The sequence below is a fragment of the Rhincodon typus genome, chromosome 1 (assembly GCF_021869965.1).
Source record: "Rhincodon typus isolate 14 chromosome 1, sRhiTyp1.1, whole genome shotgun sequence".
Classification (NCBI taxonomy): Eukaryota; Metazoa; Chordata; class Chondrichthyes; order Orectolobiformes; family Rhincodontidae; genus Rhincodon; species Rhincodon typus.
The window spans coordinates 163,405,986-163,424,160 of NC_063332.1; the positions used below are offsets into that span (position 1 = coordinate 163,405,986).

General features: G+C 40.7%; 2 protein-coding genes across 3 annotated transcripts in view; both read left to right on the top strand.

The window, feature by feature from the left end:
- Positions 1-18,175, top strand: part of LOC109918329 — an 859,583-nt gene that overhangs the window by 152,974 nt on the left and 688,434 nt on the right. The window lies entirely within an intron of this gene.
- Positions 1-18,175, top strand: part of LOC109933353 (rod cGMP-specific 3',5'-cyclic phosphodiesterase subunit beta-like) — a 77,610-nt gene that overhangs the window by 36,379 nt on the left and 23,056 nt on the right. For both annotated transcript variants that reach the window (XM_048602100.1, XM_048602092.1), the window contains 6 exons: positions 4,301-4,450; positions 4,561-4,704; positions 11,063-11,128; positions 12,142-12,288; positions 14,358-14,465; positions 15,860-15,969. In XM_048602100.1, coding sequence (XP_048458057.1) covers positions 4,301-4,450; positions 4,561-4,704; positions 11,063-11,128; positions 12,142-12,288; positions 14,358-14,465; positions 15,860-15,969 — 725 coding nt within the window. The remainder of the gene's footprint in view (positions 1-4,300; positions 4,451-4,560; positions 4,705-11,062; positions 11,129-12,141; positions 12,289-14,357; positions 14,466-15,859; positions 15,970-18,175) is intronic.

Consider the following 18,175-nt stretch of genomic DNA (forward strand, 5'->3'; position numbering starts at 1 on the left):
GTTGGATCCGGAGGTTGGTGGTGTGGTACGTGAGGACGAGGGGGATTCTTTTTTGGTTGTTATTGCGTGGATGGGGTGTGAGGAATGAGTTGCGGGAAATGCGGGAGACACGGTTGAGGGCGTTCTCGACCACTGCGGAGGGGAAGTTGCGGTCCTTGAAAAACGAGGACATCTGGGATGTACGGGAGTGGAATGCCTTATCTCGGGAGCAGATGCGGTGGAGGCGAAAGAATTGGGAATAGGGGATGGCATTTTTGCAGGAAGGTGGGTGAGAGGAGGTGTATTCTAGGTATCTGTGGGAGTCGGTAGGCTTGAAATGGATATCGGTTTCCAGGTGGTTGCCAGAGATGGAAACAGAGGGGTCCAGGAAGGAGAGAGTGGTATCGGAGATGGTCCAGGTGAACTTAAGGTTGGTGTGGAAGGTGTTAGTGAAGTGGATGAACTGTTTGAGCTCCTCGTGGGAGCACAAGGCGGTGCCAATACAGTCATCAATGTAACAAAGGAAGAGGTGGGGGATAGGACCAGTGTAGCTTCAGAAGAGGGATTGTTCCACGTAACCTACAAAGAGACATGCATAGCTTGGGCCCATGCGGATACCCATGGCCACCCCCTTTGTCCGTAGGAAGTGGGAGGAATTGAAAGAGAAGTTGTTGAGGGTGAGGACGAGTTCGGCTAAGCGGATGAGGGTGTCGGTGGAGGGGTACTGGTCGGGCCTGCGGGACAGGAAGAAGCGGAGGGCCTTTAGGCCATCTGCATGGGGAATGCAGGTGTCTCTGTCACGTGTAAAGAATGTGGATGGGGCACACTATCAGCTGAGAACAACACTGGGGATGGAGCAAAGTGACAAAACTGTGTGGAATGAGGAGGTACAGAGTTTATTGGAAGGAAGGTAGGTGGAACAGAACAGAGTAGAGTGAGAAGGTGCAGAGAGGACCTGGACGAAGGGAAGTGAACTTGATCAGAACACAGTGGAGGGAGGATGTGCAGAGAGGACTGGGGTGAAGGGAAGTGGAGTAGGACAGCAACGGAATTTGCTGACTGCCTGGCCAGTAATGCTGATGGCAGGCTAGTCTACCTGGGGGGTGTTTCTTCGCAATAAAGACCCTCCACTACCCTTCCAGAGGTCTCTGGATAGAAACACTCACTTTTCTGAGCCACTGCAGTTATAGGCATCCTGGGGGCTGCCCAGCTCAGGAAAGGCAGGGCAGTGATGGGTTGGGAGCTGGGGAGTGAAATGGGGAAGGAAAGATAGGGGAAGGGAAGATAGGAGAAGGGAAGAGAGCAAATCCACTGGCAGGAGTTTTTGAAAAAGCAACAGTCAAAATTGTTTTGTTAGGCCTGCTGTAGCACTTCTGTACTTAATGGCTGCACAGGATACAGAGATAACAGCTTCCGGTTCATCTTGATCTTTGTCTGGAATGAAGTGTACACACCAACATGTTCAGTTCTAAAGTGGTAATTGTGGACCAATGTGCATCATAGGACCCCATATTTCACATTTTTTGTTAAATTAGACTTTATTCATAAAAAAGAAAATCTTTACGTACATACACACTTACTAAAGCAATTCAGATCTACACAGTCTTTGCTCATGGAGAAGAAAACAAACATTGGGGTTTGACTTTCTCAATAGTTACGACTAATCTAAAGGCATTTCTTAATAATGCTCATATTAGGGACTATTTGCATGTATCTGAGGCATTGGGAGGTTTCAATAACTGAACAGACCCCCGTTGCACTTTGGCAGAAAGACTGCAAATAAGGCAGGTGCTTTGGACAGGAGTGGCTGGGTTTCCAAATTTAGACACAGTGATAATGGGCAATAACACATTCCACCCTGTCATTGAGACATTACCACCCAATATATGCCCAACAGGCAGCAAAACAATCACTGCCCAGCGACCATTTATTATGGTAACATTTCCCATCAAGGGCTTAACATGGCCATATCAGTAGCACACAGTGAATCACAATAATTTGCCCATCCTTGTCCTTCAGGAAGGGAGCAGTAAGTGGGAAGAAGAGAGAATTTGTTCATCTTTCAATGAGACAGAATTTGCAGCATTTGCAAAGTTTGTTAACATTTATTCTTTACTGCAGCCACCATTTGCTTTTAGGCCATTTGAGGGGGCAGTTAAGAATCAACCACATTACTGTGGGTCTGCATGCTCTTGTAGGCCGGGCTGGGTAACAATGACAGATTTCCTTCCCTAAAGGACGATAGAAAACTATTTTTGTTTTTGACAACAATCAAGGATAATTTCATTATTGAGTCATAAAGTCATACAGCATGAAAACAGACCCTTCTGTCTAACTAGTCCATGCTGACCATGTTTCCAAAGCAAATTAGTTCCACTTTCCTGCATTGGGTTCATATCCCTTCAAATATTTCATATTCATATACTTATCCAAATGTCTTTTAAGCATTGTAACTGTACCTGCATCCACCCCTTCTTCTGGCAATTCATTCCACATACAAACCGCTCTCTGTGTAAAAAAGTTGCCCATCATGTCCTTTTTAAATCTTTCTCCCTCACCTTAAAAATATGTCCCCAAGCTTTGAACTCCCCCACCCTAGAGAAAAGACTCTTGTTATTCACCTTATCTATGTTGTCATGATTTTCTAAACCTGTATAAAGTCACCCCTCAACCTCCTACACTCTAATAAAAAAAGTTTCAGCCTATCCAGCCTATCCTTATTACTCACAACTTCCATTCCCGGCAACATCCTGGTAAATCTTTCTGAACCTTCTCCAATTTAATAATATCCTTCCAATAGCAGGGCAACCAGAACTGCACAGAGTACTCCAGAAGAGGCCTCACCGACATCCGTTACAACCTCAACATGACACCCCAACTCCTATACTCAAATGTCTGAACAATGAAGACAAGCGTGCTAAACGCTTTCTTAACCAGCCTGTCTACATGTGATCCAAATTTCAAAGAATTATCTACCTGAACCCCATGTCTGTTCGTTCTACAACACTATCCAGGGCCCTGCCATAAGTTGTATAAGTCCTGCCCAACTTTGTTTTATGAAAATGCAATACATTGCATTTATCAAAATTAAACTCCCTCTTCCTCACCTCAGCCCATTGACTCGGTTTCAATTCCAACCTCAGGCAACTGTCTGTGTGGAGTTTGCATGTTTTTCCCCATTTCTGAGTGAGTTTCTGCTGGGTTACAGGGATAGGGTAGGGAGATGGGTCTGGGTGGGATGCTGTTCGGAGAGTCAGTGTGGACTTGTTGGGCCAAATGGCCTGTTTCCACACTGTGCAGATTCTGTGGTATGACCCAATTGACCAAGATCTCTTTGTACTCTTAGATAACCTTCCTCACTGTCCACTATACCACTAATTTTAGTGTCATCCATAAACTTACTAATCATGTCTCCTAAATTCTCATCCAAAATTATTTATATGAAGACAATGTCACCATTTATTGACATAATTTAAATCTCACCTGCTGCCGGTGTGGAATTTGAAACCAAGGAATTAGACTGTACCATTGGATTACCAATCCAGTTACATTACTGCTGTGTCATATTCACACACACTTGAAAGGTTTACTGAGAAATTGGGAAGGTGAACCTAATCTAACAACTAGAAACGGGCTTGTTGGATCGAATAGACTTTTTCTGTTACTTTTACTTGTTACCTCCGATATCTGCAGAACCAGGCGTCACAGTCTAAGGATACAGGTTAGGCCATTTAGGACTGGTATGAGGAGAAACGTCTGCACCCAGAGAATGATGAGCCTGTGGAATTCTCTGCCGCAGAAAGTCAGTGAGGCTAAAACATTGAATGTTTTCAAGAAGGAATTAGGATTAGGGCTAAAGACATCAAAGGGTGTGGGGAGAAAGTGGGCACTGAACTGATCATGATCATGTTGAATGGTTGAGCAGGCTCAACCGGCTGAATGGTCTCCTCCTATTTTATATGTTTCTATATTTTGCTCTCCTATGCACCAATGCAATGGTGCAGATATTTTCTAATCAATCTATTCAGAGATGTCATAACACACCTCTGGAGCAAGTAGGACTTGAATCCAGACCTCCTGTCTCAGAGGAAGGGATACTACCACTGCACAAGAACCCCCTCTGAGCAGCAGTCTATCATGGCACAGTTGAAACTCTATACCTGATCTCTACTCACCTGTATTTTCAGATTATTACTCATTTTGATGCAGGATTGTGATTGAACTGTAACTGTCACACATAGGAGAGGGGGATCAGCGTCTATTATTGTACGTTTGTGACAATTCTGATGCCTTTAGAAATGTATTTATTCCCCACATTCAGACTGAACCCTTGGATAGTTTTGGATGGACAATCAAAAATGTCCTTTCGATGCCAATTGTAAACAAGAAAGAAGAAATTGTCGGCATTGCTACATTTTACAACAGGAAAGATGGGAAGCCTTTCGATGAAATGGATGAGGTTCTTATGGAAGTAAGCCTTGCACTCTGTGACTTTTAATCTTATTCAGCCAGTCTAATTGAAATATTGTCTATGCAGCGTGCACAGGCCAGACTCTCATTTACTTTTGTCTCTTGTTTCAGTCCCTGACCCAGTTCCTAGGCTGGTCTGTTCTCAATACGGATACATACGATAAAATGAACAAGCTCGAATACCGGAAGGATATTGCTCAGGGAATGGTGCTATATCATGTAACATGCAACAAGGATGAAATTCAAAATATATTGGTATGTCTGTGCCTGATTCAATTATTTCAAATAAAGGTATAAAATATCCTTTGGCCGTGGGTGGCAACATAGAGGCTTTCAAAATAATCATCACATCTAATGTCCTGCACTGTTGCCAGGTAGTATTCCAGTTCTTTCTGCTTTAGATCAGCATAGAGGGTTAGAGGGCTCTTGTGGTGCAGTGCTAACATCCCTACCTTTGAACCAGAAGACCCAACTTCAAGTCCCACTTGTTCCAGAGTTATGTAATAACATCTCTGAACAGGTTGTTTGGGAATAGATATTTTCAGTGCACCCAAATGAAATAGTTTGTCAAATGATTTGTTTTTCAGAAGACAGCATCCATTTGACCTGTTACGTATTCATAGCATGTAAAACCAAGGCACCAAATGGATGATTTCTATGACTCTATGACTCTTTATAGAGTTATATCATCCATTTGGTGCCTTGGTTTTACATGCTATGAATACTTACAGTTCAAACGGATGCTGTCTTCTGGAAAACAAAACAATAGAAGACAACAGCCGTATAGAGCAATAGTACACTATTGTATCCAGAATGCAAACGTTGTATCTGGTTACCTGCCATTTCTAGATAAAGGGCAAAGTATTCCTGTTTGGAAAATCTGGAGTTTTCAGCACACAGTTGCCTAAAAACAAGACAGTCAACGATTTTAAGGTACTTTATTAAGTTTAGTATAAAGTAGCTGTTTAGATATGATATATTAACCAATCAGATAGGAAAGGTATACAGCTCATGACAGAGTCTCCTTCTGTGTTTTCGTCTATCTTTCCTGATCCATCTTCCAGTTGAAGAAAGCAGTTGTGTGACAAAAACAGCCGAACTAAGGAGAACAAACCGCCCCTTGTATCTGAGCACTTGTTAATACTCTTTCTTGGGGCTGGGAATTTACCTACTCAGTCCCTTAGTTGAACTCCTCTATCCCATGGATACTGGACAACTATCCAGATGCCAGCATGATCATCTCCTAGATCAGGTTACATTTGGCAAGGAACATTTCCTGGCTCTTTCTAGTAACTTACATAAGTAATAGGCCATACCGAGTGCCATCCTACCAACTGATTATGTAAATATGAAAGCCTGACCCAAGTGACCCAGATCCTTCCAGGGCCTATATATGTGTATTTTCAGAGAGAGAAAGAAAACAGTTTCTCTGCTGAAGTGGTCTTATGCTTTGCATATCAATTCCTAAAAGTATTTCTATACCTATTCTAAAAAGTCTCATTTAATAAAAGACCAATTGTTTACATGCTATATAATGTTAGCTGCACCTATGTGTGAAACAGGGAACTGTGGCTACAGAATTATAGGCCTTATCTGGGGTTCTCTATTTATCCTATGTTTACATTCAGTGTAAGAGTTTAGACTGGCAATAGAATCTGGCAATCTGTCCCTTTAAGTAGCACGTTAATCATCAAATTTATTTCAAAGCAGCATTCTCATTCTAGTTCCAATTGTCAGCTTCGAACTGTTTTACAAGTGCTTGTTGCCTCCGAGCCATTTTAGATGTGATTGATCCTGGGCAGTTAATAGCATCTCTGTCACATACTAACATTTTCAGCAATGGAAAGAAGTCAATTTGGGACTTTAGATTCTTTTTACTTCATAACACGTCTAAAATATTATCTACCCTAAGGTAGCATTTAAATAATGAGCAATATGCTGTCTAACATTTACTCATCTGTACTTAACTGCTACAAAAACTGATATGAGGAAAACGCAAATGATTTTCCTGATGACACAATCGGGTCTATTTAGCTGCAATACCTGGTAACATTATATGATCTATGCCATGCTCATTGTATCAATGCACAGGTTTACTGATTTAATATATATGTTAAATAAGATAAAGAAATGTCTAGCAATTAGTTTGAGTGATTGATTCAACCTTATGATCCTACTGATTTTTCTGAGTCATTTGTGTGAGCAGTGAATCATAGAATCCTGATTGTGTGGACAGAACATTCAGCCCATTGAGCCCATACCGACCCTCCGAAGAGCATCCCACCCAGACCCACAACCACCCCCCCCCCACCCCGTCCCTGTAGCACTGCATTTTCCTTGGCTAATCCACCTAGGTGCACATCTCTGTGTCCCAATGATGTCTGAATTATTCCCTCATTATACCATGTCTGTCATCAATAAACCAGATTATCTCAGTTAAACCATTTCAAAGTCATAATGCAACAGCAAATCCCAAATGTGAAGTAAACAACCTTTTAGGAATCAGTCACTGAGAGAATCAGTTCTGAAATCATTGTTCTGCACTGTATGCATAAATAATTGGATCATGGGAATTAGTGACATGTTGTTGCTACCAGATGAGGGACATAAAGAGTAGGCCGTGAGAACCCCATGAACTTGCTCTGCCATTTAATTCGCTTGTGGCTAATCTGCACTTTAACTCTGTTCTTCTTCATGAGCTCCTAACCTCTTTCCGCTCTTAACTTAAAATTCTATAGATCTTAATGTTGACATTTCCAGCTGTCCCAGCATCCACAGAATAAATCGCAAATTTTTTTCAGCTCTTTACATGGATAACTACTTTCTGATTTCCTTCCTAATTGACTTAGTTCTAATTTTAAGATCATCTGCTGTTGATTGCCCCTTCAGAGCAAATCCTATCCCTGTAACTGCCCCTATACCTTTTTATGATTTTGAGCATTTTGAAACCTCTTCATCCTTCCAAACTGAATGGAATGCAAGTCACATTTATGCAACCCTATCCAAATTTGTTCTACTGAAATTGCATGGCACATTTTGCAAGGGAGTGTAAAACTTCTTGAAGTACAGTGCCCAGAGTTGAACACAATATTCCACATAGGAGCTGACTAAGGTAGTATACACTGAATTATAAGTTCCACCCTTTTGAAATAAGAGACCATTACACTAGCTTTAAATGATTTCCTTATGTGGACCAGACCAAACCTCCTCAAAATATGTTCAGAAAGTAGTCTAGACCCTAACTTTTTCTTATTTTAAAGGTAAATGTATTCCAGATGCAACTTGATTGGTCAAACTACTCAACATTAAGCAAAACACACTTTATTCATATGCTGTAGTTAAAATACAACAAAAGAAAAAATAAAGAAAAGAATTGGTTTAGCTGTAACTCTGTTAGAAAACTTAACAGAATAATAGATTATTTTACTACTAAACAGTAACTGTTTCAATATAGAAACATCCCATAAACACATCCTTGGAAAGGCAAGTTCAGAAAAAACATTCACATGCAACCAACCCAGGACGAAAAACATCAAGGGAAAACTCAGAAAGAATGAAGCAGGGAGAGATTTACTACTGCTTCCAAACCCTGCTGAGACCCCAGCAACAACTGCTACTGAAAAACTGAAAAACTAAAGTCCTAGTTCTGTAAGAGCATGACCACACCCATTCAGGCTGCATCTATTGTTCCAACTTTAAAAAAATCCCAAGGCCTCACAAACTTTTTACTCTAGTGGCTCTGTGTAGACTGTTCATTACCTCTGCCTTAAAAACTCTCTTCCAAAAAAAAAGACAAAATATACCTTCTAAAGCCATAGTACTGTCACATTGAGAGGCACTATTTATTATACCTGTTAACATAGTGTAACCTACAAATTTGAACATAATGCTCTTCTTTCCTGGAAAGTCATGAATAAATATTGTGACACACTGAACAGATGCCTAGGGAACACAAACTAGTTACATCCTGCCAAATGAAGGTACAACCCTTTATTCCCAATTGCAATCATCCCTTTCCAATCAATTTCCAATCCATGTCAAAAGACTACGTACAATCTATGAATTCTAATCTGTTACAGTAATATCTGCACAAAATTTAATCAAATGCCTCCTGCAAGTTCACTTCAAGAACATTCATACATCTGCCCTTGTCTATTTAATTTTGGGTTTCATCAGATTAGAAATACTCAGACAATGATATGTTTCAACAAGGCACTCTGGCTCATTCTAATCAGTTCAAGTGCTCAATTACACTATCCTTACAATTGGTGATTTGGTTAATAAGGTGGTACCAAAATACCGAAATACATGTGTTCACAGATGGGTATATGAACGGCGTATGAAATGCAGTATTGCTATGCCTGAAGTAGTTCTCAATAGTATGTGGTATGAGGAAGCTATACTCCTTGCATTATTGTCCTCGGCCCAACCATCTTCAGCTGCTTCATCAATGACCTTCCCTCCATCATAAGGTCAGAAGAGGGGATGTTCTCTGATGATTGCAAAATGTTCAGCCCTATTGGCAACTCCTCGTATGGTGAAGCAGTCCATGTCCAAATGAAACAAGGTCTGGATAATATCCAGGCTTGGGCTGACAAGTGGCAAGTAACATTTGTGCCACAGAAATGTCAGGCTATGACCATCACTGCCCCTTCACATTCAATGGTGTTACCAAAACTGAACCTTCACTGTCAACCTCCTGGGGGTTACCACTGACCAGAAACTCAACTGGGCTCACTATGTAAACACAATGGCTACAAGAGCAGGTCAAAAGCAAGGAATACTGCAGTAACATATTTCCTGTCTCCCTAAAACCTGTCTGTGTGATGGAATACTCCACATTTGCATGGATGAGTGCAGCTGCAACAGCACTCAAGAAGCTTGACACCATCCAGGACAAAGTGACCCACTTGATTGACACTACATCCGTAAGCATTCACTCCCTCTACCCCCAGCACTCAGTAGCAGCAATGTGTACTATCTACAAGATGCACTGCAGAAATTCATCAAAGATCATTAGCCAGCACCTTCCAAACTCACGACTACCTCCATCCAGAAGGACAAGAGCAGCAGATATATGGGAACACCACCACTTCCAAGCCACTCACCATCCTGACTTCATTGTCACTGGGTAGAAATCCGGGAATTCTCTCTCAAACGGCATTGTGGGTCAACCCACAGTGGGTGGACTGCAGTGGTTCAAGAAGGCAGTTCACCACCACCTTCTCAAGGGCAACTAGGGATGGACAATAAATACTGGCCCAGCCACTGACACCCACATCCCATAAATGAATGAATAAAAAAAAATGGGTGAAAGCAAAAAATTGAGATTACAGATAACTAATTAAAATTAGCAAATTGTAAAGTCATGAATATTGCAAAAAAAAGTGCTGACGTTCGTCACTAGAGGTTTAGAGTACATAAACAATGGGGTAATATTCAATATCATGGACCTTTACTTACTTCACCCTTGGAGTACTTTGAGCCCCTTTAGTATTTATATAAATATGTTAATAGTAAAGACTTGGAAATGTGCAAAAATGCACATTTGCAAGGGATGTTATCAGCGTTAACAGAATGCATTAATCAGGAAAGATTCAGCACTGGTGGGTGGGGTTGGTGGGAAGGAATGGGAAAATGATTTGCTCTTTGCTTTGAGAAAAGAGGCTAAAAGACAGCCTGCTAGTTATCTTATCGAAGTTGAAGATGTTCAATAGGGTGGGTATGGAAAAACTGTTTCCATCAGTACGTAAATTCAGAGTAAGAGGTTTTGTTGGGGGAGTGGGCGTGTGGTATTGAATCTAAAATAGCTGCTAACAAATGAACAGTAAAAAGTTTAGGAGGAATGTCTTTACATATAGGGTGATGAGAGTGTTAGACTCAATGCCTGACTGACTGAAACAGATAGTAATAATAATAGCATTAAAGAGAAGGCTTACTGTGTACATGAGGGTTAAGTAAACATAGAAGCATAGGATTGAGTAGTAGGAAAAGGCCATTTAGCCCTTCAAGCCTGCTCTGCCATTCAATAAGAACATGGCTGATATGGATGTGGTCTCAACTCCATTTCCCTGTTTGCATCCAGCACCATTCCCTCTCTCCTTGACTCTATTGTCTATCAAGCATCTATTTGACTCTGCTCTGAATAGTGTCACACCTGCCATGGGCTTCCAGGTAAAAGAATTTCACTAAGTGAAACAGAAGTGCATAGGTGTGGCAGAGGCCAGTGGAGTGGTATATTAACTGGCATTGCCCAGAGATATTATTTTCTTGTGTTCACTCAGATTAGATTTTCTTCATTCATTGAAATTGTATGCCAGTGAAATCAATATTGAACTGCTACCCTACAGGCTGATAAATAAAGTTGCTTAAGTGTGGAATTGCATTATATAAGTGGATTACACTAACTAGATTGGAGAAACAGAGAGTTTCGCCATCTTTGATACAAGCAATGCCCAATCTTAAACAAGTTGAGCCATCATCACAATTCTGTTATAACTGCACAAGGAGATGGCAAAGAAAAACTGCAATAATGAGTTCTAGTCAATTGTTTTGTCAATGTTTATCAGAGTTTGCAGACTTGAGTTATTAATAAATCTCTCTTTGCTTCAAGCCAACAAGGGAAGTTTTTGGGAAAGAACCCAATGAATGTGAAGAGGAGGAATTACAGGAAATATTGGTAAGACAAGTGAAATTATTTCTACCCATTCTAAGGGTAAGCAATGGCCTAGTGGTATTATTGCTGGACTGTTAATCCAGAGACCCAGGTAATGGTCTGGGGACCTGGGTTTAAATCCTACCACGGCAGATGGTAGAATTTCAATTCAATAAATATCTGGAATTAAGAGTCTAATGATGACCATGAATTCATTGCTGATTGTCAGGAAAGACCCATCTGGTTCACTAATGTCATTTTGGGAAGGAAATCTGCCACCCTTACTTGGTCTATATTTTACCTGCATACAAATAAATGTTAAGTAATTTGTTAGTACTGAAAACCCTAAGTTGATGAGCGTATACATATACATGCACAAGCCACGTGTTCATTCTGCAGCATTTCTGAACCAGTTAATAGGTAACTTATCCTGTCTCACTCTCTCTCCCGCCTTCTCACTAAACACCTACACACTACCTCACACAGCTCTCCATGGGGTTGAGGCCAGGGCCATGGAAAACATTAAAGAACATGCCCTTCTGCACTTTAGTTATTGTTGATAAAGTTCCTCAGCAATAAGTTTTTCATTAATTTTCAGCAGCATTGTTAAAATAATAATATGAAGTTTTCTCTCAGAACAAGTTTGATATTTAGTGAGGAGATAGATGATAAATTAATTAGATTCGGGTGCAAAATAAATTTAATTGTGGAGATCCCTCAATTTATCTTTGTTATTTAGTGACTGTGCAAAATGTAGAATTAATATTTAATGACTGTGAGGATTTTTTTAGGAATGTTGTATGTATCAGTAAGATTGTAGATTTTTATACGAATGAAATTCAAGCTGTTGTGATGAAAATGTTACTGTTTGCATAAGTTTGAAACATATCATTTGAAGTAACACTGTAAAAAGTCCTTTGGAAGTCCACTTTTTCATTTTAAGAATATTAGTATGGTGGTGCTGCAGTCAAATGTTCCTCTTGTACACATACCAACACTGTCAAGATTGAACAGTTTGGCATCATCTTATTTTCCAGAGTGAGCAACTCCCACGTGCTTCAGACTTTCAACTTTATGAGTTCAGCTTTAGTGACTTGGAACACACGGAGATGGATCTTGTGAGATGCAGCATCCAGATGTATTACGAGTTGAAAGTTGTGGACAAATTCCACATTCCACGTGAGGTAAGTTTCGATACAATAGGAGAAACCCTAGCAGTAGGTATCAGATGCCAGGTGACTAGAGGTACCTCCAGAGATACCAGAATGATTTTCTGTGATCTGTTGAATAAACTGAAACCAATCCCAATGTCTTCTTCCTCAACCTTATTTGTTAAGAGGAAAACGAGCTTACATTGTCCAGGCTGGTAAATGTGAGAGCTGACAAATTGATGTGGAAGACGTCGGGAGGAGAGGCCAACAATTTCCTGCCATGGGTGGGGTGGCATGTCACCAACAAAAGTAATTTTGGTGGCACAATTGTTAGCCATATGAGCTGCCTTAAGTGACAAAATAAGGGCTCCAGCCCCCTTCAGCCCTGCCGCCATTTTGCCTACGTTGGGAGGGTCCACTGCCATGTTGAGTAACTGCTCGGTGAACCCTACTGGACTGACAGCAATGCCCAGAAAGGGGACTGGCATGAGGGGGTGCTTCATGGCCCCACAAAGGGCATTCACTGGGACTAACAGCTGGTCCTGGCAACAATGGTGCTGTTGGCGCTTCCTCCTGACCTCTAGGGTCTACGGATCTGGCTCTTAACACACTGTCTCCTTGGAGAAGCAGCTTCAGAAATGATTGCCACTAGTCGAGGCTGGGTCAAGGCAGTCTGCTGAAGAGAGGACGGCTCTCACTTCTAGTGCAGGCTACGGGAATTGTCCAACACCGAGAAATCTGAGCCTGTCATCTCAGACTCTAAAGTTTTATATTATTTCATATATATTTACAAGTATACCGTTTGGCTCAGGCAGTTAATATTGTGCCCAGGTTAGCCAGGGACCTTAAAGCTGGGTTGACATGACAGATGATTTCAGTCAGAATTGCATGTTGTAAAGGGGAAAATAGCCGCAAGTACACTACCTACCAAATTAGGATTTGCTATGCATAGGATATGGAAACCATAAGAGAATAGGAATAATAAAACCATTGGGATATAAATGGAAACCCGCTAGAAAACAGAAGTGTTTCACTCAAAATATGGGAAGGATGTCAAGACTTTGAAGAGGCTGCAAAGAGGAGCTCGCTAGAATGATGTCAAGCATGAGGGACATTTAAATGGAGAGACAGGGAAACTGGGATAGTGCTCCTCAGCAGAAGTAAGGTGAAGGGGAGATCTAATACAGATGATCAAAACAATGGGAGGTTTTGATACAGTTAATCAGGAGAATCTGGTGAGAGTAAAAACAAAAAAACTCAGCAGGTCTGGCAGCATCTGTGGAGAGAGAAACAGAGTTAATGTTTCAGATTCAGAGATAGTAAGAACTGCAGATGCCAGAGTCAGAGATAACACAGTGTGGAGCTGAAGGAACACAACAGACCAGGCAGCATCAGAGGAGCAGGAAAGTTGACGTTTCGGGTCGGGACCCTTCTACAGAAAATAGGCCCAACCCGAAACGTCAACTTTCCCGCTCCTCTGGTGCTGCCTGGCCTGCTGTGTTCCTCCAGCACCACACTGTAATGTTTCAAATTGATAGGATTCCTCTTCAGAACCTTTGGAATCTGGCAAGAGGGTTGGTAACCAGAGGCTACAAATGGAAGGAAGTTACAAAATGAACCAGAGGGGAGATGTAAACTCATTTTAGGCAGAGAGTTGTTTGTTGTGATCTGGAATGCACAATGCTCGTGCAAGCAGATCCAACTGTAACATTGAAAAAGGAATTGAATCAATTCTTGAAGGGCTACACTTGGGAGGTTGGTTTGGGAAGAGAAGGGTATGGGACAAATTGGATATTTTAGGTTCAGGTGGACAGTGATGCCTTTACTCTTGGGCTGAATGGTTCTCAATCTAGAATTCAGAGGTGACCAGACATGTGTAAAATTGTCATTTACTCCAAATATTCCACTGAGCTGATGTGTAGCGCCTGGTCTCTGGTTGTCATATGATTATTGGAGGGAGGAGGGTGGAAGGATTTTAAGGCAAGACCTCCAGTGCACCCTTTACCCTTTGATAATGTTTTTTTTAAAACAAGAAATAACATTTTATTGAATGTCACATTCCATCTCTTGCACTAACTGAATATTCTGTGGCTATTTGACAGGTGCTAGTCAGATTTATATATTCCTTAAGTAAAGGATACCGAAAAATTACATACCACAACTGGCGCCATGGATTCAATGTTGGGCAGACAATGTTCACTCTTTTGATGGTAAGATTATCCTCAAAGTTTTGGCTTTGTAAATTTGCTTTAATATTATAGATCCTTTTTCCTTTTTGTCTGTTAAATGGTATGCTGACATGTATAATTGAATTGCACTGGGGTCCCTATTTCGAATTCAATCTCTTCTTTCTTCTTCCCCTCATTCTTGTTTCAACATTGTTTTCAACAACAGAAATTCAGGGTCAATCTACGTGTAAAATATATCCAGTGAATGAGGACAAACATATTCAAAATTACTGGAGCCAAAGGAGTGAAACTTCCTCTTATTATCATAAATGTTGGTATTTTGCAATGATCCAACTTTTTCATGGTGGTTTTTACTAATGCAATAGCTAAATGTTTTAAAATTGAAGTCAGATGCACAGATTTCCATTGCTGGATTTGAACTCAGCATCTCTGATCTGTTCATCTAACTAATTATAAATAAAAATAGAACATGCTGCAAATGCTGAGTAGATATGGCAGCATCTGTGGAGAAAGAAGCAGAGTTAACATTTTAGGTTGATGACTCTCATTTTCCTGAAATTGATCATAGAATCCCTACAGTGCAGAAGCAGGCCATTCAGCCCATCGAGTCCATACCAACCCTCTGAAGATTATCCCACTCAAACCCACCCCACTACCATGTATTTCCCATGGCTAACCCACCTAGCCTACATACTATGGGCAATTTAGCATGGCCTGTCCACTTAAACTGCACATCTTTGGACTGTAGGAGGAAACCCATGCAAACATTGGAGAATGTGCAAACTCCACACAGACTGAGGCTGAAATCGAACCTGGGTCCCTGGCACTCTGAGACATCAGTGCTAACCCCTGAACTACCATGCTGTGCCATGTAAACTGTTTCTCTCTCCATTTCAGGATAACTGAACTGCTGATTACTTCCAGCATTTTCTGCTTTTGTTGCAGATTTCCAGCATTCTGCAGTATTTATGGTTTTGTATCCTCTTGACTATTGGTTCAGGAATATGACCTTTCCAGGACCTTGGCACTCATAACACAAATTAGGCTTCTATGAAGCATCTTTGAGGTATTTTCCCACATAAAAAGCCAATTGTTGGTGGATTTCCAACATTGCAAACAAACCAACCGCACAATACTGGTACCGTGTTAATGCAAATAGCCTGAATTCTGAGAATCCCAAAGGGATCATATGTGAAACTACAGCATAAGTGAAATCCATCATGCCATTTGTAAGAGCGATGAAATACAACTGCTGCTGTGTGGTTCCTTCAAATATGATTACTATTTTAAAACAATAAATAAGTAAATTGCACTGTTCCAATTGGAGGCAGGATATAAAATGTATTTATAAAGCCAGTCACCTGCCATGTTCTGATCAATTGCAGTTGATCCCACACCTTTCTTTGCATTTACAGACAGGGAAATTGAAACGCTATTACACCGACCTGGAAACAATGGCCATGGTCACTGCAGGGCTTTGTCATGATATTGATCATAGAGGGACCAACAACTTGTACCAAATGAAGTAAGTTCTTAATAAACAGCAGTCATCCTTCTTAAAGTCGATTGTCATTGGTAAATAAGAGAACACGTCTCCAAACAAAAAAATTGGTGGAAAATATGGAAGGTGTTAGCATTTTTGTTTAAAACCATAACACATGCTTAATTTTCTGTTCCTGTCAACTTGTTCAATCTACTTGGTAGCAAGGTGTAGAACTGGATGAACACAGCAGGCCAAGCAGCATCAGAGGAGCAGGAAGGCTGACGTTTCAGGCCTGGACCAAAAAAAAATGCTGCTTGGCCTGCTGTGTTCATCCAGCTCTACACGCAGCTTGGCCTGCTGTGTTCATCCAGCTCTACACCTTGCTATCTCAGATTCTCCAGCATCTGCAGTTCCTACTATCTCTGAAACAATCTACTTGGTTTTGGCTTTAGCTCATTTTATCACTTGTTATGAATGTTCATTAGAAATGTGTTTACATATGGTAAAAAAAAATGGGAAAATCTGAAACTAGACAGAATTAAAGATGGTCACACCAGGAGAATTTATGCCAGTGAGTGGGCTTTGTGCTGTATTGTGACAGGAATCTAACAGGCAATGTAGGCACTTGCTGATAATTCTGTATATGTTTTACAGTTCAAAGATATCAAAAGAATACATTTTTTCTCCCGATTGTTAGTGATTCCAGTAAAAAATCAGTATCGGAGTCTGTATTAATACAGTCATAAGCTTATTAGGCCCAATACCTTTTAACATGCCTTATTTATTTACATCAGATTTGTGCATTTGAAAAATATCATTTTGCCTTATAATCATACAAATATTAAACACAAAAGAAAATCTATTTCACATTTATTGAATCAAATTATACATCTATCTAAATATATAAACGCATTCATGTATGAAATAATTTTGCAATAATATTAAGATAGACACACATATAATGAGAAATCTTTATTCAACACACTGTAAATTTATGGGACATATTTTCATCTGCAAAAACAAAATATGAACACCTGTTTACATTCATAAGTTACAACATATTTGAGTGTGTGGTTTGCCATAGCACCCATCTGAAGGCAAATTAAGTGCATGAACTAGGCATGTCACAGCTACCTTAATGAAGGGGGTTGCTGTCAAGTGGGTGTCTCTGGGTTGCTCCTTGTCCCAGTATGATGACAGGATAAAACTAGCGATGAATTGGCCAAAATAGTAGTTAAATGAGAATGTGGAATTCAGAACGCAAACAGATTAGCCATGATCTTATGGAATGGCAAAGCAGCCTTGAAGGACCAAATGGTCTACTTCAGTTTTTAATACAAGTGCTTGTATTTGGAAGTAGCAGCAGCTATGACTCCAGAATTATTCAAATTTTCTTCAGTGTGGCCAACCCATTTACAATCTGATCATCCTCTACATCCATTTCTGCCCAGCTGAGCATTCTGTTTGGTGCACTTGACTAGGTTTCAATATTTGGATTCGGCCGCAGGTGCAGTTGTGGTCTTGTGGTTGTGACCATGTTTTCCTCTTTTGGGAGAGAGGACTGGGTTAAAGGAATGCAAATGACCTGCTGACTTGTGTCTTGAATAGATGCCTGAAGTCTCAACCAACACAACACAGTGAGGCTCAACATCCCGGAGGGCTGCAGAGGTAGAAGAGATGGCAGAGATATGGAGGGTGAAGCTACAGAGGGGTTTGAATACAAGGATAATAAATTTAAAATCAAGCTGGTTCTTTCTCAACTCCTGTCCTGTAACAATATAAGATTAATCCAGAATATTCACATCTTGATGTTGAACAATCCTGAGATGGAACTTCTGATTTCAGATTTAGAGCATCATTAAAACAAGTTCTTTTCACCACTGTAATAGCATCTGACTTCACCCTATTTCAGCTGATAAACATATCCCTGTCTTGCCTTGTGCATTTTTCCCGCTGTAAGCTTGATGTAATCCAACTTTCTGCTGCCTATGACTTAGATTGCATGGAGTCATGTTTGCCAGTTGTGCCTGTGCTCGCTGGCTTATATTGGCTCTGGGTTAATTACCAGCTTGGTTTTAAAATTATTATCCTTGTATTCAAATCCTTTCATAGCCTCACTCTCCATATCTCTGCCATCTCTGCTACCTCTGCAGCCCTCCAGGATGTTAAGCCTCAATGTGCTTTGTTGGCTGCAAGTTCAGATAGATGCTTGAGTATAGATGCAGTTGCATCTCAGGGAAAGCCGTGC